General features: G+C 46.8%; 1 protein-coding gene across 5 annotated transcripts in view; it reads left to right on the top strand.

Annotated features, from left to right (window-relative positions):
• The window catches only part of NEK10 (NIMA related kinase 10), a 407,343-nt gene that overhangs the window by 312,404 nt on the left and 67,133 nt on the right, over nt 1-27,806 (top strand). For all 5 annotated transcript variants that reach the window (XM_077268950.1, XM_077268949.1, XM_077268946.1 and 2 more), the window contains one exon: nt 633-684. In XM_077268950.1, the coding sequence (XP_077125065.1) occupies nt 633-684 (52 nt within the window). The remainder of the gene's footprint in view (nt 1-632; nt 685-27,806) is intronic.

Here is a 27,806-nt window from a genome sequence, read left to right as displayed (position 1 = left end):
TATTTGTTTTAATTGTCTCAAAAATATAAAAGTAAAGTAATGGCTTTCCTGTGCTTTTGATTATTCATATTGTGATATTTTTCACTGTTTTATCATCAGAAGATTATAACTAGAGGACTAGTTGGCCTCTTGCTGCTTAGTCCCACTATGCCCCCGACAGAGATTGGCAGCCTTCTCTTTATGCAGACTGTACACAGAAAGCTGCCAATCAGTGGTGTAGACGGGGTTACACAGAGCTCTCAGCATTTAGGGAACTGATAGATCAGCAGCAGGTAAAAAAAAACAGTGAATTTATCAAAACTAAAGCAAGTGATATATCACTGGAACAAAGGTCTCTGATGGGGTAGCAAAAACCTGGTTACAGATTCCCTTTAACATTAAAATAAATGTAAATGCAAATAGAGTATTAATTAAGTAAATTATAATTACAATAAATATAATAATAATAATAACCGTAAGTTAACAAAATGTCACATTTAAATAAGTTTATCTTTAATAGCATTTAATATAACAAATTTGAGAAAATAATGTAACAGTTTTGAAAGTTAAAGATAGAAATTTGCAATTAGATTCTTGGAAATCTTTATATTTATCGTGTAGACAACAGGATGTTAATTTATTTCTTTTTTCAGGCACATTAAAACGAAGTGTCAGTGCCTCTGGAGGGGAAATAACTCAGACAAAGTAGGTATATTTAGATTCTCGTGTAGTACACTTACCGCTGGGCATTTAAAACATCTGGCAAATATTCTTAAAAATGTTTCTGATTAGTTTAGTAGCTCTAAAGTCACTGATTATTGGAGTAGAAGCCACTAGATAAAAGCATACATTTTGAAAGAAAGAGAATGTACACAAAATACCTAATTTTGACTAATTATATTATGATTTAAAGATTTATTAATACACCCCTGCTGAAAAGCTATTTGAAGGGCAGTAATTTCTTTAATTGTTTGCCAGCTAAAGATCCATACTTTTAGTAGTGGTACTGGCTCGTATTACTAACTTTGTAGTAATTTAAAACATTTGTTCACAATTTTAAAATTGATGGCCCATTCCTTTCAGCACCTTCGCCAATCAGGAGAATGAAAGTGCAGTGGGTCATTTCATTGTTTACCAGACATACAGTAGATCCATTCTTTCGCTATTGGCTGTACCTGTTCTTAGAATTCACTACAGCTCGGCCTCCACACTCAAAATCCACATGAATTTCACAGTATTGATGCAGTGTGTGACCGAGCTTTAGGATGGGTTCACATAGCATAGTCTGCTGTCATGATCTCCATGGCCAGAGAACTAGCATAAGCCTCAATAGGAACAAGCTCTTGGAAGATGTAACTGTACTGACCATGAACTAAACCTACCGCATCATCTAGAAGTAGCCAGGTAGCATGTCCTACTTTTTATCCCTATATGCCCAGCGCCGGCCGGAGAACTAAATAATGCTAGCAGAGGGAAATATAAGACCTGACTCACCTCTAGAGAAATGCCCAAAAAGGAGACAGAAGCCCCCCACATATATTGGCGGTGATATGAGATGAAACAACAAACGCAGCAGGAAAATAGTTTTAGCAAATTTGAGGTCCGCTTTCTAGATAGCAGAAGACAGAAAGCATACTTTCATGGTCAGTAGAAAACCCTAACAAAACACATCCAGAAATTACTTTAGGACTCTGGCATTAACTCATAATACCAGAGTGGCAATTCCTGATCAACAAGAGCTTTCCAGACACAGTAACGAAACTGCAGCTGTGAACTGGAACCAAAATACAAAAACAAAACATGGACGAATGTCCAACTTATCTAGTAGATGTCTGGGAGCAGGAACAAGCACAGAGAGGCTTCTGATAACATTGTTGACCGGCAAGCATCTAACAGAGAAGCCAGGTTATATAGCGACACCCAGATCTAATCAGAACAGGTGAACAGGGAAGATGATGTCACAAGTTCAATTCCACCAGTAGCCACCGGGGGAGCCCAGAATCCAAATTCACAACAGTACCCCCCCCTCAAGGAGGGGGCACCGAACCCTCACCAGAACCACCAGGGCGATCAGGATGGGCCCTATGAAAGGCACGAACCAGATCAGAGGCATGAACATCAGATGCAGTGACCCAAGAATTATCCTCCTGGCCGTATCCCTTCCACTTGACCAGATACTGGAGTCTCCGTCTGGAAACACGGGAGTCTAGGATTTTTTCCACAACGTACTCCAACTCACCCTCAACCAACACCGGAGCAGGAGGCTCAACGGAAGGCACAACCGGTGCCTCATACCTGCGCAATAACGACCGATGAAAAACGTTATGAATAGAAAAGGATGCAGGGAGGTCCAAACGGAAGGAAACAGGGTTAAGAATCTCCAATATTTTATACGGACCGATGAACCGAGGCTTAAACTTAGGAGATGAGACCCTCATAGGGACAAAACGAGAAGACAACCACACCAAATCTCCAACACAAAGCCGAGGACCAACACGACGGTGACGGTTGGCAAAAAGCTGAGTCTTCTCCTGGGACAACTTTAAATTGTCCATCACCTGCCCCCAGATATGATGCAATCTCTCCACCACCGCATCCACTCCAGGACAATCCGAGGATTCCATCTGACCGGAGGAAAATCGAGGGTGGAACCCCGAATTACAGAAAAACGGGGACACCAAAGTGGCAGAGCTGGCCCGATTATTGAGGGCGAACTCCGCCAATGGCAAAAAAGCAACCCAATCATCCTGGTCAGCAGACACAAAACACCTCAGATATGTCTCCAGGGTCTGATTAGTCCGCTCGGTCTGGCCATTAGTCTGAGGGTGAAAAGCAGATGAAAAAGACAAATCTATGCCCATCCTAGCACAGAATGCCCGCCAAAATCTAGACACAAATTGGGTTCCTCTGTCAGAAACGATATTCTCAGGAATACCATGCAAACGAACAACATTTTGAAAAAACAGGGGCACCAACTCGGAAGAAGAAGGCAATTTGGGCAGGGGAACCAAATGGACCATCTTAGAAAAACGGTCACACACCACCCAGATGACAGACATCTTCTGAGAAACAGGCAAATCTGAAATAAAATCCATCGAGATGTGTGTCCAAGGCCTCTTAGGAATAGGCAAGGGCAACAATAATCCACTAGCCCGAGAACAACAAGGCTTGGCCCGAGCACAAACGTCACAAGACTGCACAAAGCCTCGCACATCTCGTGACAGGGAAGGCCACCAGAAGGATCTTGCCACCAAATCCCTGGTACCAAAAATTCCAGGATGACCTGCCAATGCAGAAGAATGTACCTCAGAGATGACTCTACTGGTCCAATCATCAGGAACAAACAACCTATCAGGCGGACAACGATCCGGTCTATCCGCCTGAAACTCCTGCAAGGCCCGCCGCAGGTCTGGAGAAACGGCTGACAAGATAACTCCCTCCTTAAGAATACCTGTGGGGTCAGAGTTGCCGGGTGAATCAGGCTCAAAACTCCTAGAAAGGGCATCCGCCTTAACATTCTTAGAACCCGGTAGGTACGATACCACAAAATTAAACCGAGAGAAAAATAATGACCAGCGCGCCTGTCTAGGATTCAGGCGCCTGGCGGTCTCAAGATAGATCAAATTTTTGTGGTCAGTCAATACCACCACCTGATGTCTGGCCCCCTCGAGCCAATGGCGCCACTCCTCAAACGCCCACTTCATGGCCAAAAGCTCCCGATTCCCAACATCATAATTCCGCTCAGCGGGCGAAAATTTACGGGAAAAGAAGGCACAAGGCCTCATCACGGCGCAGTCAGAACTTTTCTGCGACAACACTGCCCCAGCCCCGATCTCAGAAGCGTCGACCTCAACCTGAAAAGGAAGAGTCACATCAGGCTGACGCAACACAGGGGCAGAAGAAAAACGGCGCTTAAGCTCCTGAAAGGCCTCCACAGCATCAGGGGACCAATTAGCAACATCAGCACCCTGTCTAGTCAAATCGGTCAATGGCTTAACGACATCCGAAAAACCAGAAATAAATCGACGATAAAAGTTGGCAAAGCCCAAAAATTTCTGAAGACTTTTAAGAGAAGAGGGCTGCGTCCAATCACAAATAGCTTGAACCTTGACAGAATCCATCTCAATGGAAGAGGGAGAAAAAATATATCCCAAAAAGGAAATTCTCTGAACCCCAAAAACGCACTTAGAACCCTTGACACACAGAGAATTAGACCGCAAAACCTGAAAAACCCTCTTAACTTGCCGGACATGAGAGTCCCAATCATCCGAAAAAATCAGAATATCATCCAGATACACTATCATAAATTTATCCAAAAAATCGCGGAAAATATCATGCATAAAGGACTGGAAGACTGAAGGGGCATTAGAAAGACCAAAAGGCATCACCAAATACTCAAAGTGGCCCTCGGGCGTATTAAATGCGGTTTTCCACTCATCCCCCTGCCTGATCCGCACCAAATTATACGCCCCACGGAGATCAATCTTAGAGAACCACTTGGCCCCCTTTATGCGAGCAAACAAATCAGTCAGCAACGGCAATGGGTATTGATATTTAACCGTGATTTTATTCAAAAGCCGATAATCAATACATGGTCTCAAAGAGCCGTCTTTTTTTGACACAAAGAAAAAACCGGCTCCTAAGGGAGATGACGATGGACGAATATGTCCCTTTTCCAAGGACTCCTTTATATATTCTCGCATAGCAGTATGTTCAGGCACAGACAGATTAAATAAACGACCCTTTGGGTATTTACTACCCGGAATTAAATCTATAGCACAATCGCACTCACGGTGCGGAGGTAGCGAACCCAGCTTGGGTTCTTCAAAGACGTCACGATAATCAGACAGGAACTCAGGGATTTCAGAGGGAATAGATGATGAAATGGACACCAAAGGTACGTCCCCATGAGTCCCCTTACATCCCCAGCTCAACACAGACATAGCTCTCCAGTCAAGGACTGGGTTGTGAGACTGCAGCCATGGCAATCCTAGCACCAAATCATCATGTAGATTATACAGCACCAGAAAACGAATAGTCTCCTGGTGATCCGGATTAATACACATAGTCACTTGTGTCCAGTATTGTGGTTTATTATTAGCCAATGGGGTGGAGTCAATCCCCTTCAGAGGAATAAGAGTCTCCAAAGGCTCCAAATCATACCCACAACGATTGGCAAAGGACCAATCCATAAGACTCAAAGCGGCGCCAGAGTCGATATAGGCGTCCGTAGTAATAGATGACAAAGAGCAAATCAGGGTCACAGACAAAATAAATTTAGACTGTAAAGTGCCAATGGGAACGGATTTATCAAGCTTTTTAGTACGCTTAGAGCATGCTGATATAACATGAGTAGAATCCCCACAATAGAAACACAACCCATTTTTCCGTCTAAAATTCTGCCGCTCGCTTCTGGACAGAATTCTATCACACTGCATGTTTTCTGGCGTCTTCTCAGTGGACACCGCCAGATGGTGCACTGGTTTGCGCTCCCGCAGACGCCTATCGATCTGAATGGCCATTGTCATGGACTCATTCAGACTTGCAGGCACAGGGAACCCCACCATAACATCCTTAATGGCATCAGAAAGACCCTCTCTGAAAGTAGCCGCCAAGGCACACTCATTCCACTGAGTAAGCACAGACCATTTACGGAATCTTTGGCAGTAAATTTCAGCTTCATCTTGCCCCTGCGATAGGGACATCAAAGTTTTTTCTGCCTGAAGTTCCAAATGAGGTTCCTCATAAAGCAAGCCCAAGGCCAGAAAAAACGCATCCACATTGCGCAACGCAGGATCCCCTGGTGCCAATGCAAAAGCCCAATCTTGAGGGTCGCCGCGGAGCAAGGAAATCACAATTCCAACCTGCTGTGCAGGGTCTCCAGCAGAACGAGATTTCAGGGACAAAAATAACTTACAATTATTTCTAAAATTCTGAAAGCTAGATCTATTCCCCGAGAAGAATTCCGGCAAAGGAATTCTCGGCTCTGATACCGGAGCATGAACAACAAAATCTTGCAAATTTTGTACTTTCGTGGTGAGATTATTCAAACCTGCAGTTACACTCTGTAGATCCATTATAGACAGGTGAACATAGAGCCATTCAAAGATTAGAAGGAGAGAGAAAAAAAAGAAAGACTGCAGCATAGACAGACTGGCAAGTGATCCAATTAAGAGCACACTAACTACTAGAGAAAAAAAAAAAAAATTTCAGCAGACTTCTTATTTCTCTCCTTTCTCAGCCAAGGATTTTTAACCCTTTAGTGGGCCGGTCAAACTGTCATGATCTCCATGGCCAGAGAACTAGCATAAGCCTCAATAGGAACAAGCTCTTGGAAGATGTAACTGTACTGACCATGAACTAAACCTACCGCATCATCTAGAAGTAGCCAGGTAGCATGTCCTACTTTTTATCCCTATATGCCCAGCGCCGGCCGGAGAACTAAATAATGCTAGCAGAGGGAAATATAAGACCTGACTCACCTCTAGAGAAATGCCCAAAAAGGAGACAGAAGCCCCCCACATATATTGGCGGTGATATGAGATGAAACAACAAACGCAGCAGGAAAATAGTTTTAGCAAATTTGAGGTCCGCTTTCTAGATAGCAGAAGACAGAAAGCATACTTTCATGGTCAGTAGAAAACCCTAACAAAACACATCCAGAAATTACTTTAGGACTCTGGCATTAACTCATAATACCAGAGTGGCAATTCCTGATCAACAAGAGCTTTCCAGACACAGTAACGAAACTGCAGCTGTGAACTGGAACCAAAATACAAAAACAAAACATGGACGAATGTCCAACTTATCTAGTAGATGTCTGGGAGCAGGAACAAGCACAGAGAGGCTTCTGATAACATTGTTGACCGGCAAGCATCTAACAGAGAAGCCAGGTTATATAGCGACACCCAGATCTAATCAGAACAGGTGAACAGGGAAGATGATGTCACAAGTTCAATTCCACCAGTAGCCACCGGGGGAGCCCAGAATCCAAATTCACAACAGTCTGCCATATATGCCTAGTTAAAGCGGGCATCAGGACGTAATCTGCATCTTGCTACCAGCCTCCAGTAAGTGTATATGGCTGAAAATGATGCAGGACAAGGCATACGGTGACCTCATCTGCAACATTATAGTCTTTGGCCCTATCAGCGCATGCGCCCGAATTCCGTTTTGCTGGGGATTTGGATGGAAGCCCCAGTGTTACCATTGATCCAAGGAGAAAAGACTATGTCAACCCAGTCTTAGGCCTCATTCAGATGTCAGAGATTTTTGGTCAGTGTTTCAGTTTTCACCATCAGTGTTTCAACAGTGATTTTTTTGTTAGAGAAAAAAAATTGCAAAACTTCTTCTACCCATTGCAATGTGAAAGGGTTTGCCCAGACTTAGGGTACTAGTCTGCAGTCACTCCATGTGACTGCAGACTTGTGAATCCTCACATCGCACACACGGCGCCACTGTGAGGATTCTCAGATGCCAGCTCCAGGAGCAGCAGGTGCTTGAGTGCAAATTGTAAAGTGCTGCTGCAGTGCAGTATAGTGCAACCTTCACCAGGGGGTGCTGGTGAGGGAAGAGAGGTTGCAAACACAACGTAGCATCACTGAGCAGCAGCACAGGTGCCACAGGTAACGAAAGAGTAGTCAGACAAGCCGAATCCAAAACTGTCAGGAGCCGAAGTACCAAAGATAACAGCAAAACACATAGTTAGGGACAAGCAAGAAGTCAAAACCTACCAGGAATGTGGTAACCAAAACGTGAGACATAAGACGAAGTCGGGGTACAAGCCAGAGTCTAAGCCAGTCAGGGAGCGTGGTATCAGAGACGGAAACCAAGGGGCCGAGTCCTGAGATCAGGTTGAGTCATACACGGGTACAGGTATAGCCCAGCCAGCTTCAAAACGAGGCAGAGGGGATAAACTCCCACATGACCAGTCCAGAGACAAGACAGCTGAAAACAAACTTAGGACTGGATCATGACACAAATATTGTGCATACATGCAGAATAGTTGGGTGTGGCATCACTCTATACAAGTGTATTGATTGAGGCTGGGCGCAGTCTAGTCGGAATGTACTCAGAAGTATGCAAATCATATACTTGTGGTCACAAAACACCCGTGTCGGCGCTGGAGAATCCTCATAGTGCTCATTGTGCGAGACGTGAGGATTCAAAAGTCTGCAGTCACATAGAGTGACTGCAGACTTGAAGCCTAGGGCCGGACTTCTCCTTTAAAGGCTAACAGCACATGGATTGCACACATCGCAATGTCTGCTGTAATTATTTTTTTTTTACTAACTAATAGATTTGTTTGGGTAATTTTGACCTGTGACAGGGTCAAAAATAGACATGACTCTGATTTTTTTTTTTGACACATGATCACAAAACATACTGGAACAGTGCCATAAAATATAATGAGTACAGGTTCTATCCGTGAAAACCACAGATAGAAAACATATGTAAAAAAAAAATGAGGCCTTAGGTGGGGTGCTAAATAGAACATGACAGGTTAAAGTTGGTATGATAATTCAGAGGAAAATGCAAAACTCACATTTGAGCATAATTTATTAATCTACAAATACAAAATTTAATTCTTATTTAACTTTTTCCTTAATGGAAGATTTTTCTTTTTCTTGCTTTCGTTTTTTTCCTCCCCTTTTTCTTAGAAATAATTTTTTTTATTTTTCAATCGATGTAGCCGTATGAGGGCTTGTTTTTTTGTGGGACAAGTTGCAGTTTTGAATGACAGAATTCATTTTACTATAGAATGTACTGGAAGACTAGAAAAAGATTCCAATTGCTAGGAAACAGCAAAAAAAAAATGGCAATTGTGCCATTTTTTTTGTCTGTATTGTATTTATATTGTTTATTATGCGTTACAAATGACCTTGGCAATATAATTATCCTATTATATTTTCTTCCGGCAGCAGAGCTCATAGTGCGGATGCTGGGCAACGTCAGAATGCTATTAACCCCATATCTGCAGGTTAATAGAGTTCTTTTACGTTTCCTTTAAATTGTTATACCGCAGAGATTGGAGCAAGCTTCGATTGCTGCAGTTACAGGCAGAAACCAGCTGCACAATACAGCCAGCATCTGCTTTGTATGGTACGGGCTTAGCTCCTGAGACTGCTCCATATATGGGGATCCGACATAAGACATACTCTTACGCCCTATGTTTGGAAAAGGTTAAAATATGTCCTAAAATGTAGCACTAAAGCTCACTTCTCACAGCTGACAAGACAGCGTATACAGGAAATTCTCATGTAAATGTTGATGCTCATAGACTTTAATGAGCTAACATACACCACCATTGTGACCTTTTGGCATATGTTTGGACAAGATTTCCCTGCTGATTTTTTTTTTTTTTTTAAATCCTTATAGTTTGTACAGTTGCAGTAAATAACAATAATTTTATTTCTATTTCCATACCTCTGCAGATCTTTATTAACCAATTATTAACAAGCTTTGCAATTATGTCTTCCTATTTTAAACACACCGGTGTTTTGTAACAATTATGTGTCATTTTAATGATTATTTTATGATCAAATTAAGACTGGGGTCTCACGAGCTCATAAAAAATCGGTCTGATTTGCCTATTCTACAGCCAAAAGACAAAGAGACAAAAACAGTTGAACTTAACTAATTTTGTGGTGCTGATTAGCTCTAATTTTCAATTCCATATGAGGTTGTAATTATTTATGCCACCCTTTGTGAAGGCTTATAGAAAAGTTGCGTCTTTATTATTTTGTGATCATTATTGCATTGTTAGTAGCTAGTCTATTTCATCATCCATTTAGTCTACTGAGCTTTCAGTATTCTATCATCTTAAGGTGGCCAATCAAAAGATGCCAACTCACCTACAATGACGTAATCCTAATTACAGTTGTATCACCTACTTTTATAAATGCTTTCTGTCTAAGGTATACATATTTAGGATTTCTTAGCTTAGTTTCTTAGCATATTGACATGTTTTTGCTGCATATGCTGAGAAGTCACTTTTGCATCACAAAGCCGAAAGTTGAGTACCATGATAAGAAAAGCCTACAACCTGTATTTTAGCTGCAGAATAGGAGGTCAGGACAAGAGTTGGGCTCCACAAATATGCTGCAATAGATGTGCATTACATCTTACCCAGTGGTTGCATGGGAAGAGGCAATCTGTGCCTTTTGCAGTCCAAATGATCACACTACCAATTTCTGTTTCTGCATGATGCCCCCCATTAGGAAAGTAGTTTCCAGGAAGAAATGGATTTTACAGTATCCAAACATTTTATTTGCAATACGCCCAGTACCACATACAGAAGAACTGCCGGTTCCAAAAGCACCAGAAACCTTTTCGGTTGAGTCAAGTGAGGAAGAAGAGGAGGCTTGGTCTCATGAGGCATCTCCCTTACATGAGCCAGACTTTCTGTCCGCAACCTCAGCTGAACTACAGCTTATAACACAAAGTGAACTGAACAATCCTATTAGAGATTTGGATCTGCCAAAGAGTAATGCTGAGCTTTTAGGTTCCAGGTTACAGCAGTGGAATAGCAGGCAATATTCAGATTTCTTTATTCTGCCACAATGATAAAGATCATGTCCAATACTTCTTCATGGAGGGCATGCAACAACATCAGCAGTTTAATGGAAGCTCTGAAGACAAGTCATAATCCATAGGAATGGAGGTTCTTCATGGATTCGTCCAAAACAAGCCTAAAAACCATTTTGCTTCATAATGGAAATATCCTACCTTCAATTCCAGTTGGATATGCAGTCCACGTGAAAGAAACCTATGACAACATGAAACGCCTGAAGATGCCAACATGAAACACCTGACCTATGACAACATGAAACGCCTGAGGTGCCTGAATTAGGACCAATATTTGTGTCGCCTCTGTGGTGACTTAAAGGTGGTTGCCCTCTTAATTGGTCTCCAGGTTGGATACTCAAAGTACTGCTGCTTTCTGTGTGAGTAGGATAGTCATGCAAGAAAATATCACAACAACAAATGAGACTGGCCTCTCTGACATTCCCTTCAGTCAGGGAGTAAAAATGCCCTGCATGCAGCACTTGTTGACCCACATAAGATTTTGTTACCACCATTGCATATCAAGTGGGGTCAAATGAAGAACTTTGTAAAAACAATGGAAAAAAATGCAAAAACATTCAAGTATCTCATTGATAAATTTCTAAGGTTGAGTTAAGCAAATATAAAGGAAAGAGTGTTTATCGTACCTCAGATTCGTATGCTTCTTCATGTTGAGTAGTTTCCCCATTTGTTACAGGAAGGAAAAGGCTGCATGGGTAGCATTCGCATTAGTAGTATCTAATTTTTTGGGAAACTCAAGAGCAGATAATTATGAATAGTTGGTGTAAAATCTCAAAACATACAAGGATCTTGGCGGTAACAATTCATTTGTTACATTTCTCCAACAAAGTGCGGCCCAGTGAGCGATGAGAACGGTGAAAGATTTCACCTAGATATTGCGGCTATGCTGAAAAGATATAAATGAAAATCGAATCGAATCAAATTCATCAATGCTTGCAGATTACTGTTGGACAATTGTAAGAGATGATCCAATGCAGGAGTACTAGTAAAGAGTAGTAACTGAATGAGGACCAAATTTTGTAGAGCAATTTCTGTAACTGTTTATAACTCGCAATAGTGTTTAGACATGTTTTAGTTATTAGAATTATTGCTAAGTTTCCTTTTAAATCAGACATGGGCAAAGTGCTGCCCGCTGGCCCTCTGGCTGTTCCAGTCCGGCCCACCAACCGAGACAACCGAGGGGCTGAAACAGTGGTCCATGGGCTGCACCGTGCCCTCCCGCTCGCTCATTGCCTGCCTGTTCTCTGTCTCCGCAGTCACTCTTTATCCATGCTGCCTGTATTGGTGGAGGAGAGGCTTCCGGATCCTTCCTCCACCAATCAGCGTGCGAAACAGCTGACGCGATGATGTGATGTCATCGCGTTGGCTGTTACTTTGCTGTGAGTCAACGCACCGAAGACAGAAGCAGAGCAGAGCACTATGGGAGTGAGAAGAAGGTGAGTGTATAGTGTTTTTTTTAATCTGTATGGGATGTTTGGCTGCACATGGGGAGACTATGGGGTCTTATCTGTTATGATGACCTGGTGGTTAGGAGCACTAGGAATAACCTGATGAGCAAACTAGTAATACAGGACAAGCTCTGGGAAGTGGGAGCTCTGCTGACCGCAACCCCTAAACCTATCACAACAACTAGAAATAGCCGTGGAGCGTACCTGACTCTGCCTAGACGCCTCTTCACAGCCTAAGAGCTAACTACCCCTAAAGATAGAAAATAAGGCCTTACTTGCCTCAGAGAAATTCCCCAAAGAAATAGGCAGCCCCCCACACGTATTGACTGTGAGTTAAGATGGAAGTCACAAACACAGGAATGAAATAGGTTTCAGCAAAGGAGGCCAGACTTAACTAAACAGACTTGAGGATAGAAAAGGTATCTTTGCGGTCAGCATAAAAAACTACCAAAAAACCACGCAGAGTGTGCAAAAGAGACCCCACACCGACTCACGGCGTGGAGGTATCACTCTGCATCCCAGAGCTTCCAGCTAGCCAGGCAGAATCATGATAGCAAGCTGGACAAAAAAACAGTGGTAAACAAATAAGCTAGCAGGGACTTAGCTTTTGCTGGAGTAGACAGGTCATCTGAAAGATCCAAGAGCAAACTGAACCAGTACTAGGACATTGACAGCTGGCATCAAGTAACGATCTAAGTGGAGTTAAATAGAGCAGCCAGCCTAGGACTAAACGAGGTCAGCTGAGGACAGAACCTCAGAACCAGCAGCTCCACTGTTATGATCCTTAGTGGCTGAGGATCACGAATAGACCAGCAAGTGAATAAACTAAGGACAAGCTCTAGGGAGATGGTAACTGGACTGATCGCAAATCTGAACCTAACCAACACAACTAGAGGTAGCTGGTGAACGTGCCTAAATAATTCCTAGACGTCTCGAGCCAGCCTGAGGAACTAGCTACCCCTAAAGAGAAAGAAAGACCTCTGTCACGCCCTACAGATGGGTCTATCGGGTGGACCCTCTGGACCGCAAATACAGCGGTTGCTGATACCAGGAAGGGAGAGCCAGACCAAGAAAGCAGGTTCAAACGCTTTATTGTAAAGTAATACAAATACTAGGGGAGACACCCCAAAGGAGGGCCACAGGACCACAACACCAGGGTGCCTCTAAGGAGTCCAAGGCTTGGAGTGACCCCTATACAGGGATTTCCCCTTGACCACCAATAGAGGGTCCGATGAAGCAGACACCTGTGTTAAACCGACCTAGGAGGCTGGGAATAAATGAACTGAAAAAACAGGGCAGAACGTGGAACTAGGAAGCAGGCTGAAGACTGCAGGGAACCGTACAGGATCCAGGACTCAGGATGCCGAGAAGGCCAGACACGATCCTAGGGAAAAAGGAACACAGAGTAAGGCAGGCAAACTGGATTGGTAAGCAAAGCAGGACCAGACCTGGAGCAGCAACTTCAGGATAATAGAAGTTGCCCAGGCGGAGTCCAGGAGTGACTGAGATCCTTTTATCCCTCCAGCCTGCAGGTGATAGGCCGGGAGGAGGGGCAGTGAGTAGGAACGGGCTGGCCCTTTAAGAAGCCAGAGAGCTGGCCTGCCTGCCCCCTATGCACTCCCTAGGAGAGGGAGAGGAACGAGGAAGTGCAGCAGACATGGGAGCAAGGACCCGGGCAGCATGTCTGCAGGGATGGACCCCGGAGCGCCGGCGGACGACCGGAGCGTGACCCTGCTGGCTCAGGACAGGACCGGAGGAGATAAGAACAGGCGGGGAAGAGATAGTAGGTGCCCCGGGCCGCGAGGTGGTGACAGTACCCCTCCCTCCAGGCCCCCCCGGGCGGCGACTGGCAAGGAACCGACGTAGGAGACGAGGAGCATGGATGTTGCCCTCCGGTTCCCAGGACCTCTCTTCAGGACCAAACCCCTTCCAGTCGACCAGGTACCATGTGGCACGCCCTCTCTTCTTCACGTCCAGAATGGCACTGACCTCATACTCGTCATTGGCCGAGATAGGAGGAGGTCGCTCTCCCGGATCCTGGGAGAAGCGGTTGAGGATCACAGGCTTGAGGAGGGAACGGTGGAAAGAATTATGTATTCGCAGAGAAGGAGGCAGTCGTAGCCGATAGCACACATCGTTGAGTCTCCGGGACACCTCGAACGGTCCGATGTACCGAGGTCCGAGCTTGAAAGAGGGCACCTTAAGGCGGACGTACTTGGCTGATAACCATACCTTGTCACCTGGTTGAAACATCTGGGCATCAAGTCTTCTTTTGTCGGCATGGTCCTTCATACGCTGGGATGCTTTCTCAAGAGCTACACGAGTCTTGTTCCAGATGTCGGCGAAGTCGCGAGCCACGGCCTCTGCTGCAGGATTGGTAGTTGCGATGTCCAAGGGGGTCGGGATCCTCGGGTGCTGCCCATATACAATAAAAAATGGAGTGTTACGTGAAGACTCACCAACATGATTATTGTATGAGAACTCCGCCCAAGGCAGTAGGGACGTCCAGTTGTCGTGGTGTGCGTTGACAAAGTGCCGTAGATAACCTGCCAACACCTGGTTTACCCGTTCCACCTGTCCGTTAGTCTGTGGATGATAAGCCGAAGAGAAGTCCAAGGTAATATCGAGTTTCCTGCAGAGAGACCGCCAGAATCGGGACACGAATTGAACTCCCCTATCGGAAACAATGTTGGAGGGTAACCCATGCAACCGGAGGATATGTAGAACAAACAACTCGGCCAGCTTGGGTGCCGAAGGAAGACCAGGCAGAGAAACGAAGTGACCCATCTTGGAAAATCTGTCCACCATGACCCAGATGATAGTATTCCCGGAGGATGCAGGAAGATCCGTGATGAAGTCCATCGCAATGTGTTGCCATGGTTTTGATGGTATAGGCAAGGGCAAGAGTTGACCGGCGGGAAGCCGTTTGGGGGTCTTGTTGCGGGCACAGGAAGAACAGGCAGAGACGTAGTCTGTCACCTCTTGACGCATCCCATGCCACCAGTAGTACCGGCCGATCAACTGTAGGGTCTTAGTCAGACCCGCGTGCCCGGCTAGTAAGGAGGAATGTCCCCAGCGAAGGATGCGTTCTCGATTAGGTTCAGGCACCAGCGTCTTCCCTGGGGGTACCTGCGACAGTCGGAGCGGTGCAACCATGATCACCTTGGATGGATCGATGTTGGGACGAGGTTCCTCCTCATGATCGTCGGTAAGAAAAGACCGGGAGAGGGCGTCAGCCTTGACATTCTTATCTGCGGGACGAAAATGAAGACGGTAGTCAAACCGAGCAAAGAATAAAGACCAACGGGCCTGGTGAGGATTGAGCCTCTGGGCAGAGTGGAGATAGGCCAAGTTCTTGTGGTCGGTGTAGATCACCACCGGGTGCACCGCTCCCTCTAGGAGGTAACGCCACTCCTCCAAGGCCATTTTGATGGCAAGCAACTCACGGTCACCAATGGAGTAATTCCGCTCACAGGGGGAAAAGGCCTTCGAAAAGAAGCCGCAAGAGACCTTACGTCCGGAGGCGGCTCTCTGCGTGAGGACGGCCCCGGCACCTGTGGAGGATGCGTCCACCTCCAGAAAGAACTGCTTCTTAGCAACGGGCCTGTGCAGGGCTGGTGCGGAGGAGAAGGCCCGTTTGAGTGCCTGGAAGGAGCACTCGGCCTCTGGGGCCCATCCATTAGCAGGTGTTCCCTTGTGTGTGAGTGCAGTGAGGGGCTTGACCAGATCCGAGAAGTGCGGGATAAACTGCCGGTAGTAGTTGGCAAATCCCAAGAAGCGCTGAATGGCTTTGATCCCGACCGGCCGAGGCCAGTTCATGATGGCCGACACTTTATCAGGATCCATCTCCAGCCCAGAGTCAGAGACGATGTATCCAAGGAACGGCAGAGAAGACCGCTCGAAGAGGCATTTCTCATACTTAGCGTACAAGCGGTTCTCCCGTAATCGAAGGAGAACTCGTCGGACGTCTCTTCTGTGTGTGGGTAGGTCTGGGGAGAAAACCAAGATGTCATCTAGGTATACCACAACACATACGTACAGCAAGTCACGGAAGACGTCGTTCACGAACTCCTGGAAAACGGCTGGTGCATTGCACAGTCCGAAGGGCATCACCCGGTATTCGAAGTGACCATCACGGGTGTTGAAGGCGGTTTTCCACTCGTCACCGGCCCGGATGCGGACAAGGTTGTAAGCCCCTCGCAGGTCCAGCTTGGTGAACATCCGGGCTCCCCGGAGCCGATCGAAGAGTTCTGGAATAAGAGGCAGAGGGTACTTATTCTTTACCGTGATGGCGTTTAATCCACGGTAGTCAATGCAAGGACGCAAAGACCCGTCCTTCTTTTTCACGTAGAAGAACCCGGCTCCAACAGGGGATGTGGACCTCTGGATGAATCCCCGGGCCAAGCTGTCTGTGACGTATTCTGACATCGCCTGAGTCTCAGCAGGGGACAGTGGGTAGATTCGTCCTGTAGGAAAAGAAGCACCTGGAACCAAATCGATGGGACAATCATAAGGCCTGTGCGGGGGCAAGACCTCTGCTTCTCGTTTATCGAAGACGTCCGCATATGCCCAGTAGGCCTCCGGAAGTCCAGGCAAGGACGTAGGTGAGGGAGGCAAACGGATAGGCCGGACGGACAGCAGGCAATGGCTATGGCAGGCCGAACCCCAATGCTGTATCTCCCCACTTTGCCAGTCTATGACTGGCTCATGCATACGCAGTCATGGCAGACCGAGCAAGAAAGGTGGGGAGAGAGTGGGTAGCACGTAAAAGGCAATCCTCTCAGTATGGAGAGCTCCGATCTGAATCTCCACCTCCCTGGTAATGCCCTCAACGGAGTCTTGTAGGGGTCTCCCGTCAATGGAGGTGATGGTGCGGGGATGCTGCAGGGGGTGTATAGGGATGCCGAGGCGGAGAGCCCTGTCTCGCTGAATAAAGTTACCTGCAGATCCCGAGTCCAAATACGCCAACTCTGAGAACCGCCTGTCACCGATTTTCACCTGTATGGAAACAGTTAACGGTAGAGAGGTATCACTCTCACCTAGGATGGCCTCTCTTACCTGTCCTAGGTGGAGGAGTTTTCCGGTCTCCTGGGACATTGCCGGCGGAAGTGGTTGGAGCCACCACAATAGAGACACAACCTCCGGTGTCATGATCTCCATGGCCAGAGAACTAGCATAAGCCTCTATAGGAACAAGCTCTTGGAAGATGTAACTATACTGACCATGAACTAAACCTACCGCATCATCTAGAAGTAGCCAGGTAGCATGTCCTACTTTTTATCCCTATATGCCCAGCGCCGGCCGGAGAACTAAATAATGCTAGCAGAGGGAAATATAAGACCTGACTCACCTCTAGAGAAATGCCCAAAAAAAAGGAGACAGAAGCCCCCCACATATATTGGCGGTGATATGAGATGAAACAACAAACGCAGCAGGAAAATAGTTTTAGCAAATTTGAGGTCCGCTTTCTAGATAGCAGAAGACAGAAAGCATACTTTCATGGTCAGTAGAAAACCCTAACAAAACACATCCAGAAATTACTTTAGGACTCTGGCATTAACTCATAATACCAGAGTGGCAATTCCTGATCAACAAGAGCTTTCCAGACACAGTAACGAAACTGCAGCTGTGAACTGGAACCAAAATACAAAAACAAAACATGGACGAATGTCCAACTTATCTAGTAGATGTCTGGGAGCAGGAACAAGCACAGAGAGGCTTCTGATAACATTGTTGACCGGCAAGCATCTAACAGAGAAGCCAGGTTATATAGCGACACCCAGATCTAATCAGAACAGGTGAACAGGGAAGATGATGTCACAAGTTCAATTCCACCAGTAGCCACCGGGGGAGCCCAGAATCCAAATTCACAACAGTACCCCCCCCTCAAGGAGGGGGCACCGAACCCTCACCAGAACCACCAGGGCGATCAGGATGGGCCCTATGAAAGGCACGAACCAGATCAGAGGCATGAACATCAGATGCAGTGACCCAAGAATTATCCTCCTGGCCATATCCCTTCCACTTGACCAGATACTGGAGTCTCCGTCTGGAAACACGGGAGTCTAGGATTTTTTCCACAACGTACTCCAACTCACCCTCAACCAACACCGGAGCAGGAGGCTCAACGGAAGGCACAACCGGTGCCTCATACCTGCGCAATAACGACCGATGAAAAACGTTATGAATAGAAAAGGATGCAGGGAGGTCCAAACGGAAGGAAACAGGGTTAAGAATCTCCAATATTTTATACGGACCGATGAACCGAGGCTTAAACTTAGGAGATGAGACCCTCATAGGGACAAAACGAGAAGACAACCACACCAAATCTCCAACACAAAGTCGAGGACCAACACGACGGTGACGGTTGGCAAAAAGCTGAGTCTTCTCCTGGGACAACTTTAAATTGTCCATCACCTGCCCCCAGATATGATGCAATCTCTCCACCACCGCATCCACTCCAGGACAATCCGAGGATTCCATCTGACCGGAGGAAAATCGAGGATGGAACCCCGAATTACAGAAAAACGGGGAAACCAAGGTGGCAGAGCTGGCCCGATTATTGAGGGCGAACTCCGCCAATGGCAAAAAAGCAACCCAATCATCCTGGTCAGCAGACACAAAACACCTCAGATATGTCTCCAGGGTCTGATTAGTCCGCTCGGTCTGGCCATTAGTCTGAGGGTGAAAAGCAGACGAAAAAGACAAATCTATGCCCATCCTAGCACAAAATGCCCGCCAAAATCTAGACACAAATTGGGTTCCTCTGTCAGAAACGAAATTCTCAGGAATACCATGCAAACGAACAACATTTTGAAAAAACAGGGGCACCAACTCGGAAGAAGAAGGCAATTTGGGCAGGGGAACCAAATGAACCATCTTAGAAAAACGGTCACACACCACCCAGATGACAGACATCTTCTGAGAAACAGGCAGATCTGAAATAAAATCCATCGAGATGTGTGTCCAAGGCCTCTTAGGAATAGGCAAGGGCAACAATAATCCACTAGCCCGAGAACAACAAGGCTTGGCCCGAGCACAAACGTCACAAGACTGCACAAAGCCTCGCACATCTCGTGACAGGGAAGGCCACCAGAAGGATCTTGCCACCAAATCCCTGGTACCAAAAATTCCAGGATGACCTGCCAACGCAGAAGAATGCACCTCAGAGATGACTTTACTGGTCCAATCATCAGGAACAAACAGCCTATCAGGCGGACAACGATCCGGTCTATCCGCCTGAAACTCCTGCAAGGCCCGCCGCAGGTCTGGAGAAACGGCTGACAAGATAACTCCCTCCTTAAGAATACCTGTGGGGTCAGAGTTGCCAGGTGAATCAGGCTCAAAACTCCTAGAAAGGGCATCCGCCTTAACATTCTTAGAACCTGGTAGGTACGATACCACAAAATTAAACCGAGAAAAAAATAATGACCAGCGCGCCTGTCTAGGATTCAGGCGCCTGGCGGTCTCAAGATAAATCAAATTTTTGTGGTCAGTCAATACCACCACCTGATGTCTGGCCCCCTCGAGCCAATGGCGCCACTCCTCAAACGCCCACTTCATGGCCAAAAGCTCCCGATTCCCAACATCATAATTCCGCTCAGCGGGCGAAAATTTACGGGAAAAGAAGGCACAAGGCCTCATCACGGCGCAGTCAGAACTTTTCTGCGACAACACTGCCCCAGCTCCGATCTCAGAAGCGTCGACCTCAACCTGAAAAGGAAGAGTCACATCAGGCTGACGCAACACAGGGGCAGAAGAAAAACAGCGCTTAAGCTCCTGAAAGGCCTCCACAGCATCAGGGGACCAATTAGCAACATCAGCACCCTGTCTAGTCAAATCGGTCAATGGCTTAACGACATCCGAAAAACCAGAAATAAATCGACGATAAAAGTTGGCAAAGCCCAAAAATTTCTGAAGACTTTTAAGAGAAGAGGGCTGCGTCCAATCACAAATAGCTTGAACCTTGACAGGATCCATCTCAATGGAAGAGGGAGAAAAAATATATCCCAAAAAGGAAATTCTCTGAACCCCAAAAACGCACTTAGAACCCTTGACACACAGAGAATTAGACCGCAAAACCTGAAAAACCCTCTTAACTTGCCGGACATGAGAGTCCCAGTCATCCGAAAAAATCAGAATATCATCCAGATACACTATCATAAATTTATCCAAAAAATCGCGGAAAATATCATGCATAAAGGACTGGAAGACTGAAGGGGCATTAGAAAGACCAAAAGGCATCACCAAATACTCAAAGTGGCCCTCGGGCGTATTAAATGCGGTTTTCCACTCATCCCCCTGCCTGATCCGCACCAAATTATACGCCCCACGGAGATCAATCTTAGAGAACCACTTGGCCCCCTTTATGCGAGCAAACAAATCAGTCAGCAACGGCAATGGGTATTGATATTTAACCGTGATTTTATTCAAAAGCCGATAATCAATACATGGTCTCAAAGAGCCGTCTTTTTTTGACACAAAGAAAAAACCGGCTCCTAAGGGAGATGACGATGGACGAATATGTCCCTTTTCCAAGGACTCCTTTATATATTCTCGCATAGCAGTATGTTCAGGCACAGACAGATTAAATAAACGACCCTTTGGGTATTTACTACCCGGAATTAAATCTATAGCACAATCGCACTCACGGTGCGGCGGTAGTGAACCAAGCTTGGGTTCTTCAAAGACGTCACGATAGTCAGACAGGAACTCAGGGATTTCAGAGGGGATAGATGATGAAATGGACACCAAAGGTACGTCCCCATGAGTCCCCTTACATCCCCAGCTCAACACAGACATAGCTCTCCAGTCAAGGACTGGGTTGTGAGACTGCAGCCATGGCAATCCCAGCACCAAATCCTCATGTAGATTATACAGCACTAGAAAACGAATAGTCTCCTGGTGATCCGGATTAATACACATAGTCACTTGTGTCCAGTATTGTGGTTTATTATTAGCCAATGGGGTGGAGTCAATCCCCTTCAGAGGAATAAGAGTTTCCAAAGGCTCTAAATCATACCCACAACGATTGGCAAAGGACCAATCCATAAGACTCAAAGCGGCGCCAGAGTCGATATAGGCGTCAGTAGTAATAGATGACAAAGAGCAAATCAGGGTCACAGACAAAATAAATTTAGACTGTAAAGTGCCAATGGAAACAGATTTATCAAGCTTTTTAGTACGTTTAGAGCATGCTGATATAACATGAGTAGAATCCCCACAATAGAAACACAACCCATTTTTCCGTCTAAAATTCTGCCGCTCGCTTCTGGACAGAATTCTATCACACTGCATGCTTTCTGGCGTCTTCTCAGTGGACACCGCCAGATGGTGCACTGGTTTGCGCTCCCGCAGACGCCTATCGATCTGAATGGCCATTGTCATGGACTCATTCAGACCCGCAGGCACAGGGAACCCCACCATAACATCCTTAATGGCATCAGAGAGACCCTCTCTGAAAGTAGCCGCCAAGGCACACTCATTCCACTGAGTAAGCACAGACCATTTACGGAATCTTTGGCAGTAAATTTCAGCTTCATCTTGCCCCTGCGATAGGGACATCAAAGTTTTTTCTGCCTGAAGTTCCAAATGAGGTTCCTCATACAGCAAGCCCAAGGCCAAAAAAAACGCATCCACATTGCGCAACGCAGGATCCCCTGGTGCCAATGCAAAAGCCCAGTCTTGAGGGTCGCCGCGGAGCAAGGAAATCACAATCCCAACCTGCTGTGCAGGGTCTCCAGCAGAACGAGATTTCAGGGACAAAAATAGCTTACAATTATTTCTAAAATTCTGAAAGCTAGATCTATTCCCTGAGAAGAATTCCGGCAAAGGAATTCTCGGCTCAGATACCGGAGCATGAATAATAAAATCTTGCAAATTTTGTACTTTCGTGGTGAGATTATTCAAACCTGCAGTTACACTCTGAAGATCCATTATTAACAGGTGAACACAAAGCCATTCAAAGATTATAAGGAGAGAGAAAAAAAAGAAAGACTGCAGCATAGACAGACTGGCAAGTGATCCAATTAAGAGCACAGAAAAAAAAAAAAAAAACTCTCAGCAGACTTCTTATTTCTCTCCTTTCTCAGCCAAGGATTTTAACCCTTTAGTTGGCCGGTCAAACTGTCATGATCTCCATGGCCAGAGAACTAGCATAAGCCTCTATAGGAACAAGCTCTTGGAAGATGTAACTATACTGACCATGAACTAAACCTACCGCATCATCTAGAAGTAGCCAGGTAGCATGTCCTACTTTTTATCCCTATATGCCCAGCGCCGGCCGGAGAACTAAATAATGCTAGCAGAGGGAAATATAAGACCTGACTCACCTCTAGAGAAATGCCCAAAAAAAAGGAGACAGAAGCCCCCCACATATATTGGCGGTGATATGAGATGAAACAACAAACGCAGCAGGAAAATAGTTTTAGCAAATTTGAGGTCCGCTTTCTAGATAGCAGAAGACAGAAAGCATACTTTCATGGTCAGTAGAAAACCCTAACAAAACACATCCAGAAATTACTTTAGGACTCTGGCATTAACTCATAATACCAGAGTGGCAATTCCTGATCAACAAGAGCTTTCCAGACACAGTAACGAAACTGCAGCTGTGAACTGGAACCAAAATACAAAAACAAAACATGGACGAATGTCCAACTTATCTAGTAGATGTCTGGGAGCAGGAACAAGCACAGAGAGGCTTCTGATAACATTGTTGACCGGCAAGCATCTAACAGAGAAGCCAGGTTATATAGCGACACCCAGATCTAATCAGAACAGGTGAACAGGGAAGATGATGTCACAAGTTCAATTCCACCAGTAGCCACCGGGGGAGCCCAGAATCCAAATTCACAACACTCCGGGCGACTCTCTCCTCACGCTCCCGGGGACTCAGCCGGAGACGATCCACCTCCATGGGTTCGGGTGCTTCGGCAGACGAGGCGTTACCTGGTAACAGGGGCCTCTGAAAAGAGGGCGCCAATCGAGGTGGTCTTCTCTCCTGGGTTCTCTCCTTGGTGCGTTCTTGTAGGCGGCGGTCCATCCGGACGGCAAGGGAGATGTATTCGTCCAGGGTACCGGGAAGGTCTCGTATGGCAAGCTCGCCCTTCAGGCGACTGGATAACCCTCTCCGGAAGACACCGATCAGGGGCTCGTCAGACCAGCGAAGCTCCGAAGCCAAAGTGCGAAACTGTATGGCGTATTGGCCAACCGACAGAGTACCTTGCTGTAAGCTGAACAACTCCTCCGTGGCCGAAGCCACTCGACCTGGCTCATCAAAGATCTTCCGGAAGGTGTCCAAGAAGGACCGCAGATCGGATACAATGGGGTCCTCTCTCTCCAGTAGTGGGTTGAACCAGGCCAAGGCCTCGCCCTCCAGGTGTGATGCCAGAAAGGCCACTTTCGCCACATCCGTAGGGTATTGATGAGGGAGAAGCCTGAAATGCAGCTGGCATTGGTTGATGAAACCCCTGCACATTTTTGGATCCCCAGAGTACCTGGTGGGTTTGCAGAGACGAGGGGAAGAGAAGACGCCTCCTACGGCACCGGGATCCAACACGGGTGCAGCAACCGGGGCAGGAGACCGCTGCAGATTCGAGAGCCGCTCGTCCACAGACGTCATGTACTCCAGCATCTGGGTCTGTATCCGTCCTTGTTGATCCAGCTCTTGATGTAGATCTGCAAGATGAGAGGAGTAAGATGCATCCACCCCCTGAGGGGAACCTAGACGGGCCTCAAGGGTCCGCATGAACGCAACAACCTGTTCCTGGCTCTGGCGGAGACTAGCAAGCTCCCTCTGAGCATCGAACCTGGCATCAGCGGGGTCCATGGCCTGGGCAAAATCTGTCACGCCCTACAGATGGGTCTATCGGGTGGACCCTCTGGACCTCAAATACAGTGGTTGCTGATACCAGGAAGGGAGAGCCAGACCAAGAAAGCAGGTTCAAACGCTTTATTGTAAAGTATTACAAATACTAGGGGAGACACCCCAAAGGAGGGCCACAGGACCACAACACCAGGGTGCCTCTAAGGAGTCCAAGGCTTGGAGTGACCCCTATACAGGGATTTCCCCTTGACCACCAATAGAGGGTCCGATGAAGCAGACACCTGTTTTAAACCGACCTAGGAGGCTGGGAAGAAATGAACTGAAAAAACAGGGCAGAACGTGGAACTAGGAAGCAGGCTGAAGACTGCAGGGAACCATACAGGATCCAGGACTCAGGATGCCGAGAAGGCCAGACACGATCCTAGGGAAAAAGGAACACAGAGTAAGGCAGGCAAACTGGATTGGTAAGCATAGCAGGACCAGACCTGGAGCAGCAACTTCAGGATAATAGAAGTTGCCCAGGCGGAGTCCAGGAGTGACTGAGATCCTTTTATCCCTCCAGCCTGCAGGTGATAGGCCGGGAGGAGGGGCAGTGAGTAGGAACGGGCTGGCCCTTTAAGAAGCCAGAGAGCTGGCCTGCCCGCCCCCTATGCACTCCCTAGGAGAGGGAGAGGAACGAGGAAGTGCAGCAGACATGGGAGCAAGGACCCGGGCAGCATGTCTGCAGGGATGGACCCCGGAGCACCGGCGGACGACCGGAGCGTGACCCTGCTGGCTCAGGACAGGACCGGAGGAGGTAATAACAGGTGGGGAAGAGATAGTAGGTGCCCCGGGCCGCGAGGTGGTGACAACCTCGCTTGCCTCCAGAGAAATAATCCCCAAAGATATAGAAGCCCCCAACAAATATTAACGGTGAAGTAAGAAGAAGGCACATACGTAGGGATGAAATCAGATTCAGCAAAAGAGGCCCACTAGTACTAGAAAGCAGAAAATAGAGCAGGGGTCTATGCGATCAATAAAAAACCCTTACAAAATATCCATCCTGAGACTTCAAGAACCCACGCACCAACTAATGGTGTGTGGGGAGAAACTCAGTCCACTAGAGCATCCAGCAAGCGAGGGAATCACATTTTAGCAAGCTGGACAAGAAAACATGATAAACACTGCTGATCAAAAAATGAGCAAACAAAACTTAGCTTCTCCTGGATGGACTGGGAGCAAGGTAGTCAGAAGGAATCTGAGTAGCACTGATTACATCGACAGCTGGCAACAAGTGAAAGTAAAACAGAGCTATATAGGAACCTCCCAGAGGATAACGAACCAGCTGATAGCCAGAGACCAGCAGGATAACAAACAAAGCCACCAGGGGGAGCCCAAAGCAAAAGTCACACCATACCACCAGTGAACACAAGAGGGAGCCTGAAAACAGAGTTCACAACAGTACCCCCACCTTAAGGAGGGGTCACCGAACCCTCATCAAAACCCCCAGGCCGATCAGGATGAGCCACATGGAAGGCACAAACCAAATCGGCCGCATGAACATCAGAGGCGACAACCCAAGAATTATCCTGACCATAGCCCTTCCACTTGACCAAATACTGGAGCCTCCGTCTAGAAACACGAGAATCCAAGATCTTCTCCACCATGTATTCCAATTCTCCCTCAACCAGCATCGGGGCAGGAGGCTCAACCGGAGGAACCACAGGTACCACATACCTCCGCAACAACGAGCGATGGAACACATTATGAATAGCAAATGATGCCGGGAGGTCCAGACGGAATGACACAGGGCCAAGGACTTCCAGAATCTTATAAGGACCGATAAACCGAGGCTTGACCTTAGGAGAGGAGACCTTCATAGGAACGAAGCGAGAAGACAACCACACCAAGTCCCCAACGCGAAGTCGGGGACCCACACAGCGACGGCGGTTGGCAAAGAGCTGAGCCTTCTCTTGTGACAACTTCAAATTGTCCACCACATGATTCCAAATCTGATGCAACCTATCCACCACAACATCCACTCCAGGACAGTCAGAAGGCTCCACTTGACCCGAGGAAAAACGAGGATGAAACCCCGAATTACAAAAAAAAGGAGAAACCAAAGTAGCAGAACTAGCCCGATTATTAAGGGCAAACTCGGCCAACGGCAAAAAAGTAACCCAGTCGTCCTGGTCAGCAGAAACAAAACATCTTAAATAAGTCTCCAAGGTCTGATTAGTTCGCTCGGTTTGGCCATTCGTCTGAGGATGGAAGGCCGAGGAAAAAGACAATTCAATGCCCAACTTAGCACAAAAGGTCCGCCAAAATCTAGACACAAACTGGGATCCTCTGTCAGAAACAATGTTCTCAGGAATCCCGTGCAAACGAACCACATTTTGAAAAAACAGTGGAACCAACATAGATGAGGAAGGCAACTTAGGCAAGGGCACCAAATGGACCATCTTAGAAAAACGATCACACACCACCCAGATGACAGACATTCTCTGAGAGACAGGGAGATCTGAAATAAAATCCATGGAAATGTGCGTCCAAGGCCTCCTCGGGACAGGCAAAGGTAACAGCAAACCACTGGCACGAGAACGGCAAGGCTTTGCCCGAGCACAAATTCCACAAGACTGCACAAAGGAACGCACATCCCGCGACAAGGAAGGCCACCAAAAAGACCTGGCCACCAAGTCTCTGGTACCAAATATTCCAGGATGGCCCGCCAGCCAACACCGAAGAATGAACCTCGGAGATGACTCTGTTGGTCCATCTATCCGGGACAAACAGTCTCTCCGGTGGACAGCGGTCAGGTCTATCCGCCTGAAATTCTTGCAGCACACGTCGCAAATCTGGGGAGATGGCAGACAAAATCACCCCTTCTCTAAGGATACCAGCTGGCTCTGAATCTCCAGGAGAGTCAGGCACAAAACTCCTAGAAAGAGCATCAGCCTTCACATTCTTCGAACCCGGCAGGTACGAGACCATGAAATCAAAACGAGAGAAAAACAACGACCAACGAGCCTGTCTGGGATTCAGCCGCTTGGCCGACTCGAGATAAATCAAATTCTTGTGATCAGTCAAGACCACCACACGATGTTTAGCTCCCTCGAGCCAATGTCGCCACTCCTCAAATGCCCACTTCATAGCCAACAGCTCCCGATTACCGACATCATAATTCCGCTCGGCAGGCGAAAACTTTCTTGAAAAGAAAGCACATGGCTTCATCACAGAGCCATCGGGGCTTCTCTGCGACAAAACAGCCCCCGCTCCAATCTCGGAAGCATCAACCTCCACCTGGAAGGGAAGTGAGACATCTGGCTGACATAAAACCGGAGCCGAAGAAAACCGACGCTTCAGCTCCCGAAAGGCCTCCACAGCCGCAGAAGACCAAATAGTCACATCAGAACCCTTCTTGGTCAAATCCGTCAAAGGCTTAACAACGCCAGAAAAATTAGCTATGAAGCGACGGTAAAAATTAGCAAAACCCAAGAACTTCTGAAGACTCTTAACAGACGTAGGCTGCGTCCAGTCATGAATAGCCTGAACCTTGACTGGGTCCATCTCAATAGTAGAAGGAGAAAAAATGAAACCCAAAAAAGAAATCTTCTGGACTCCAAAAAGACATTTTGAGCCCTTCACAAATAAAGCATTGTCACGCAGGACCTGAAAGACCATCCTGACCTGCTTAACATGAGACTCCCAATCATCCGAAAAAAACAGAATATCATCCAGATACACAATCATAAACTTATCCAGATATTCACGGAAGATGTCATGCATAAAAGACTGAAAGACTGAAGGAGCATTAGAAAGTCCAAAAGGCATCACCAAGTACTCAAAATGGCCTTCAAGCGTATTAAATGCAGTTTTCCATTCATCACCCTGTTTTATACGCACAAGGTTATACGCACCACGAAGATCTATCTTGGTGAATCAACTAGACCCCCTAATGCGAGCAAACAAATCAGTTAACAATGGCAAAG

Source organism: Ranitomeya variabilis, chromosome 6 (genome assembly GCF_051348905.1).
Source record: "Ranitomeya variabilis isolate aRanVar5 chromosome 6, aRanVar5.hap1, whole genome shotgun sequence".
Lineage (NCBI taxonomy): Eukaryota > Metazoa > Chordata > Amphibia > Anura > Dendrobatidae > Ranitomeya > Ranitomeya variabilis.
This window is presented reverse-complemented; position numbering and strand designations above follow the sequence as displayed.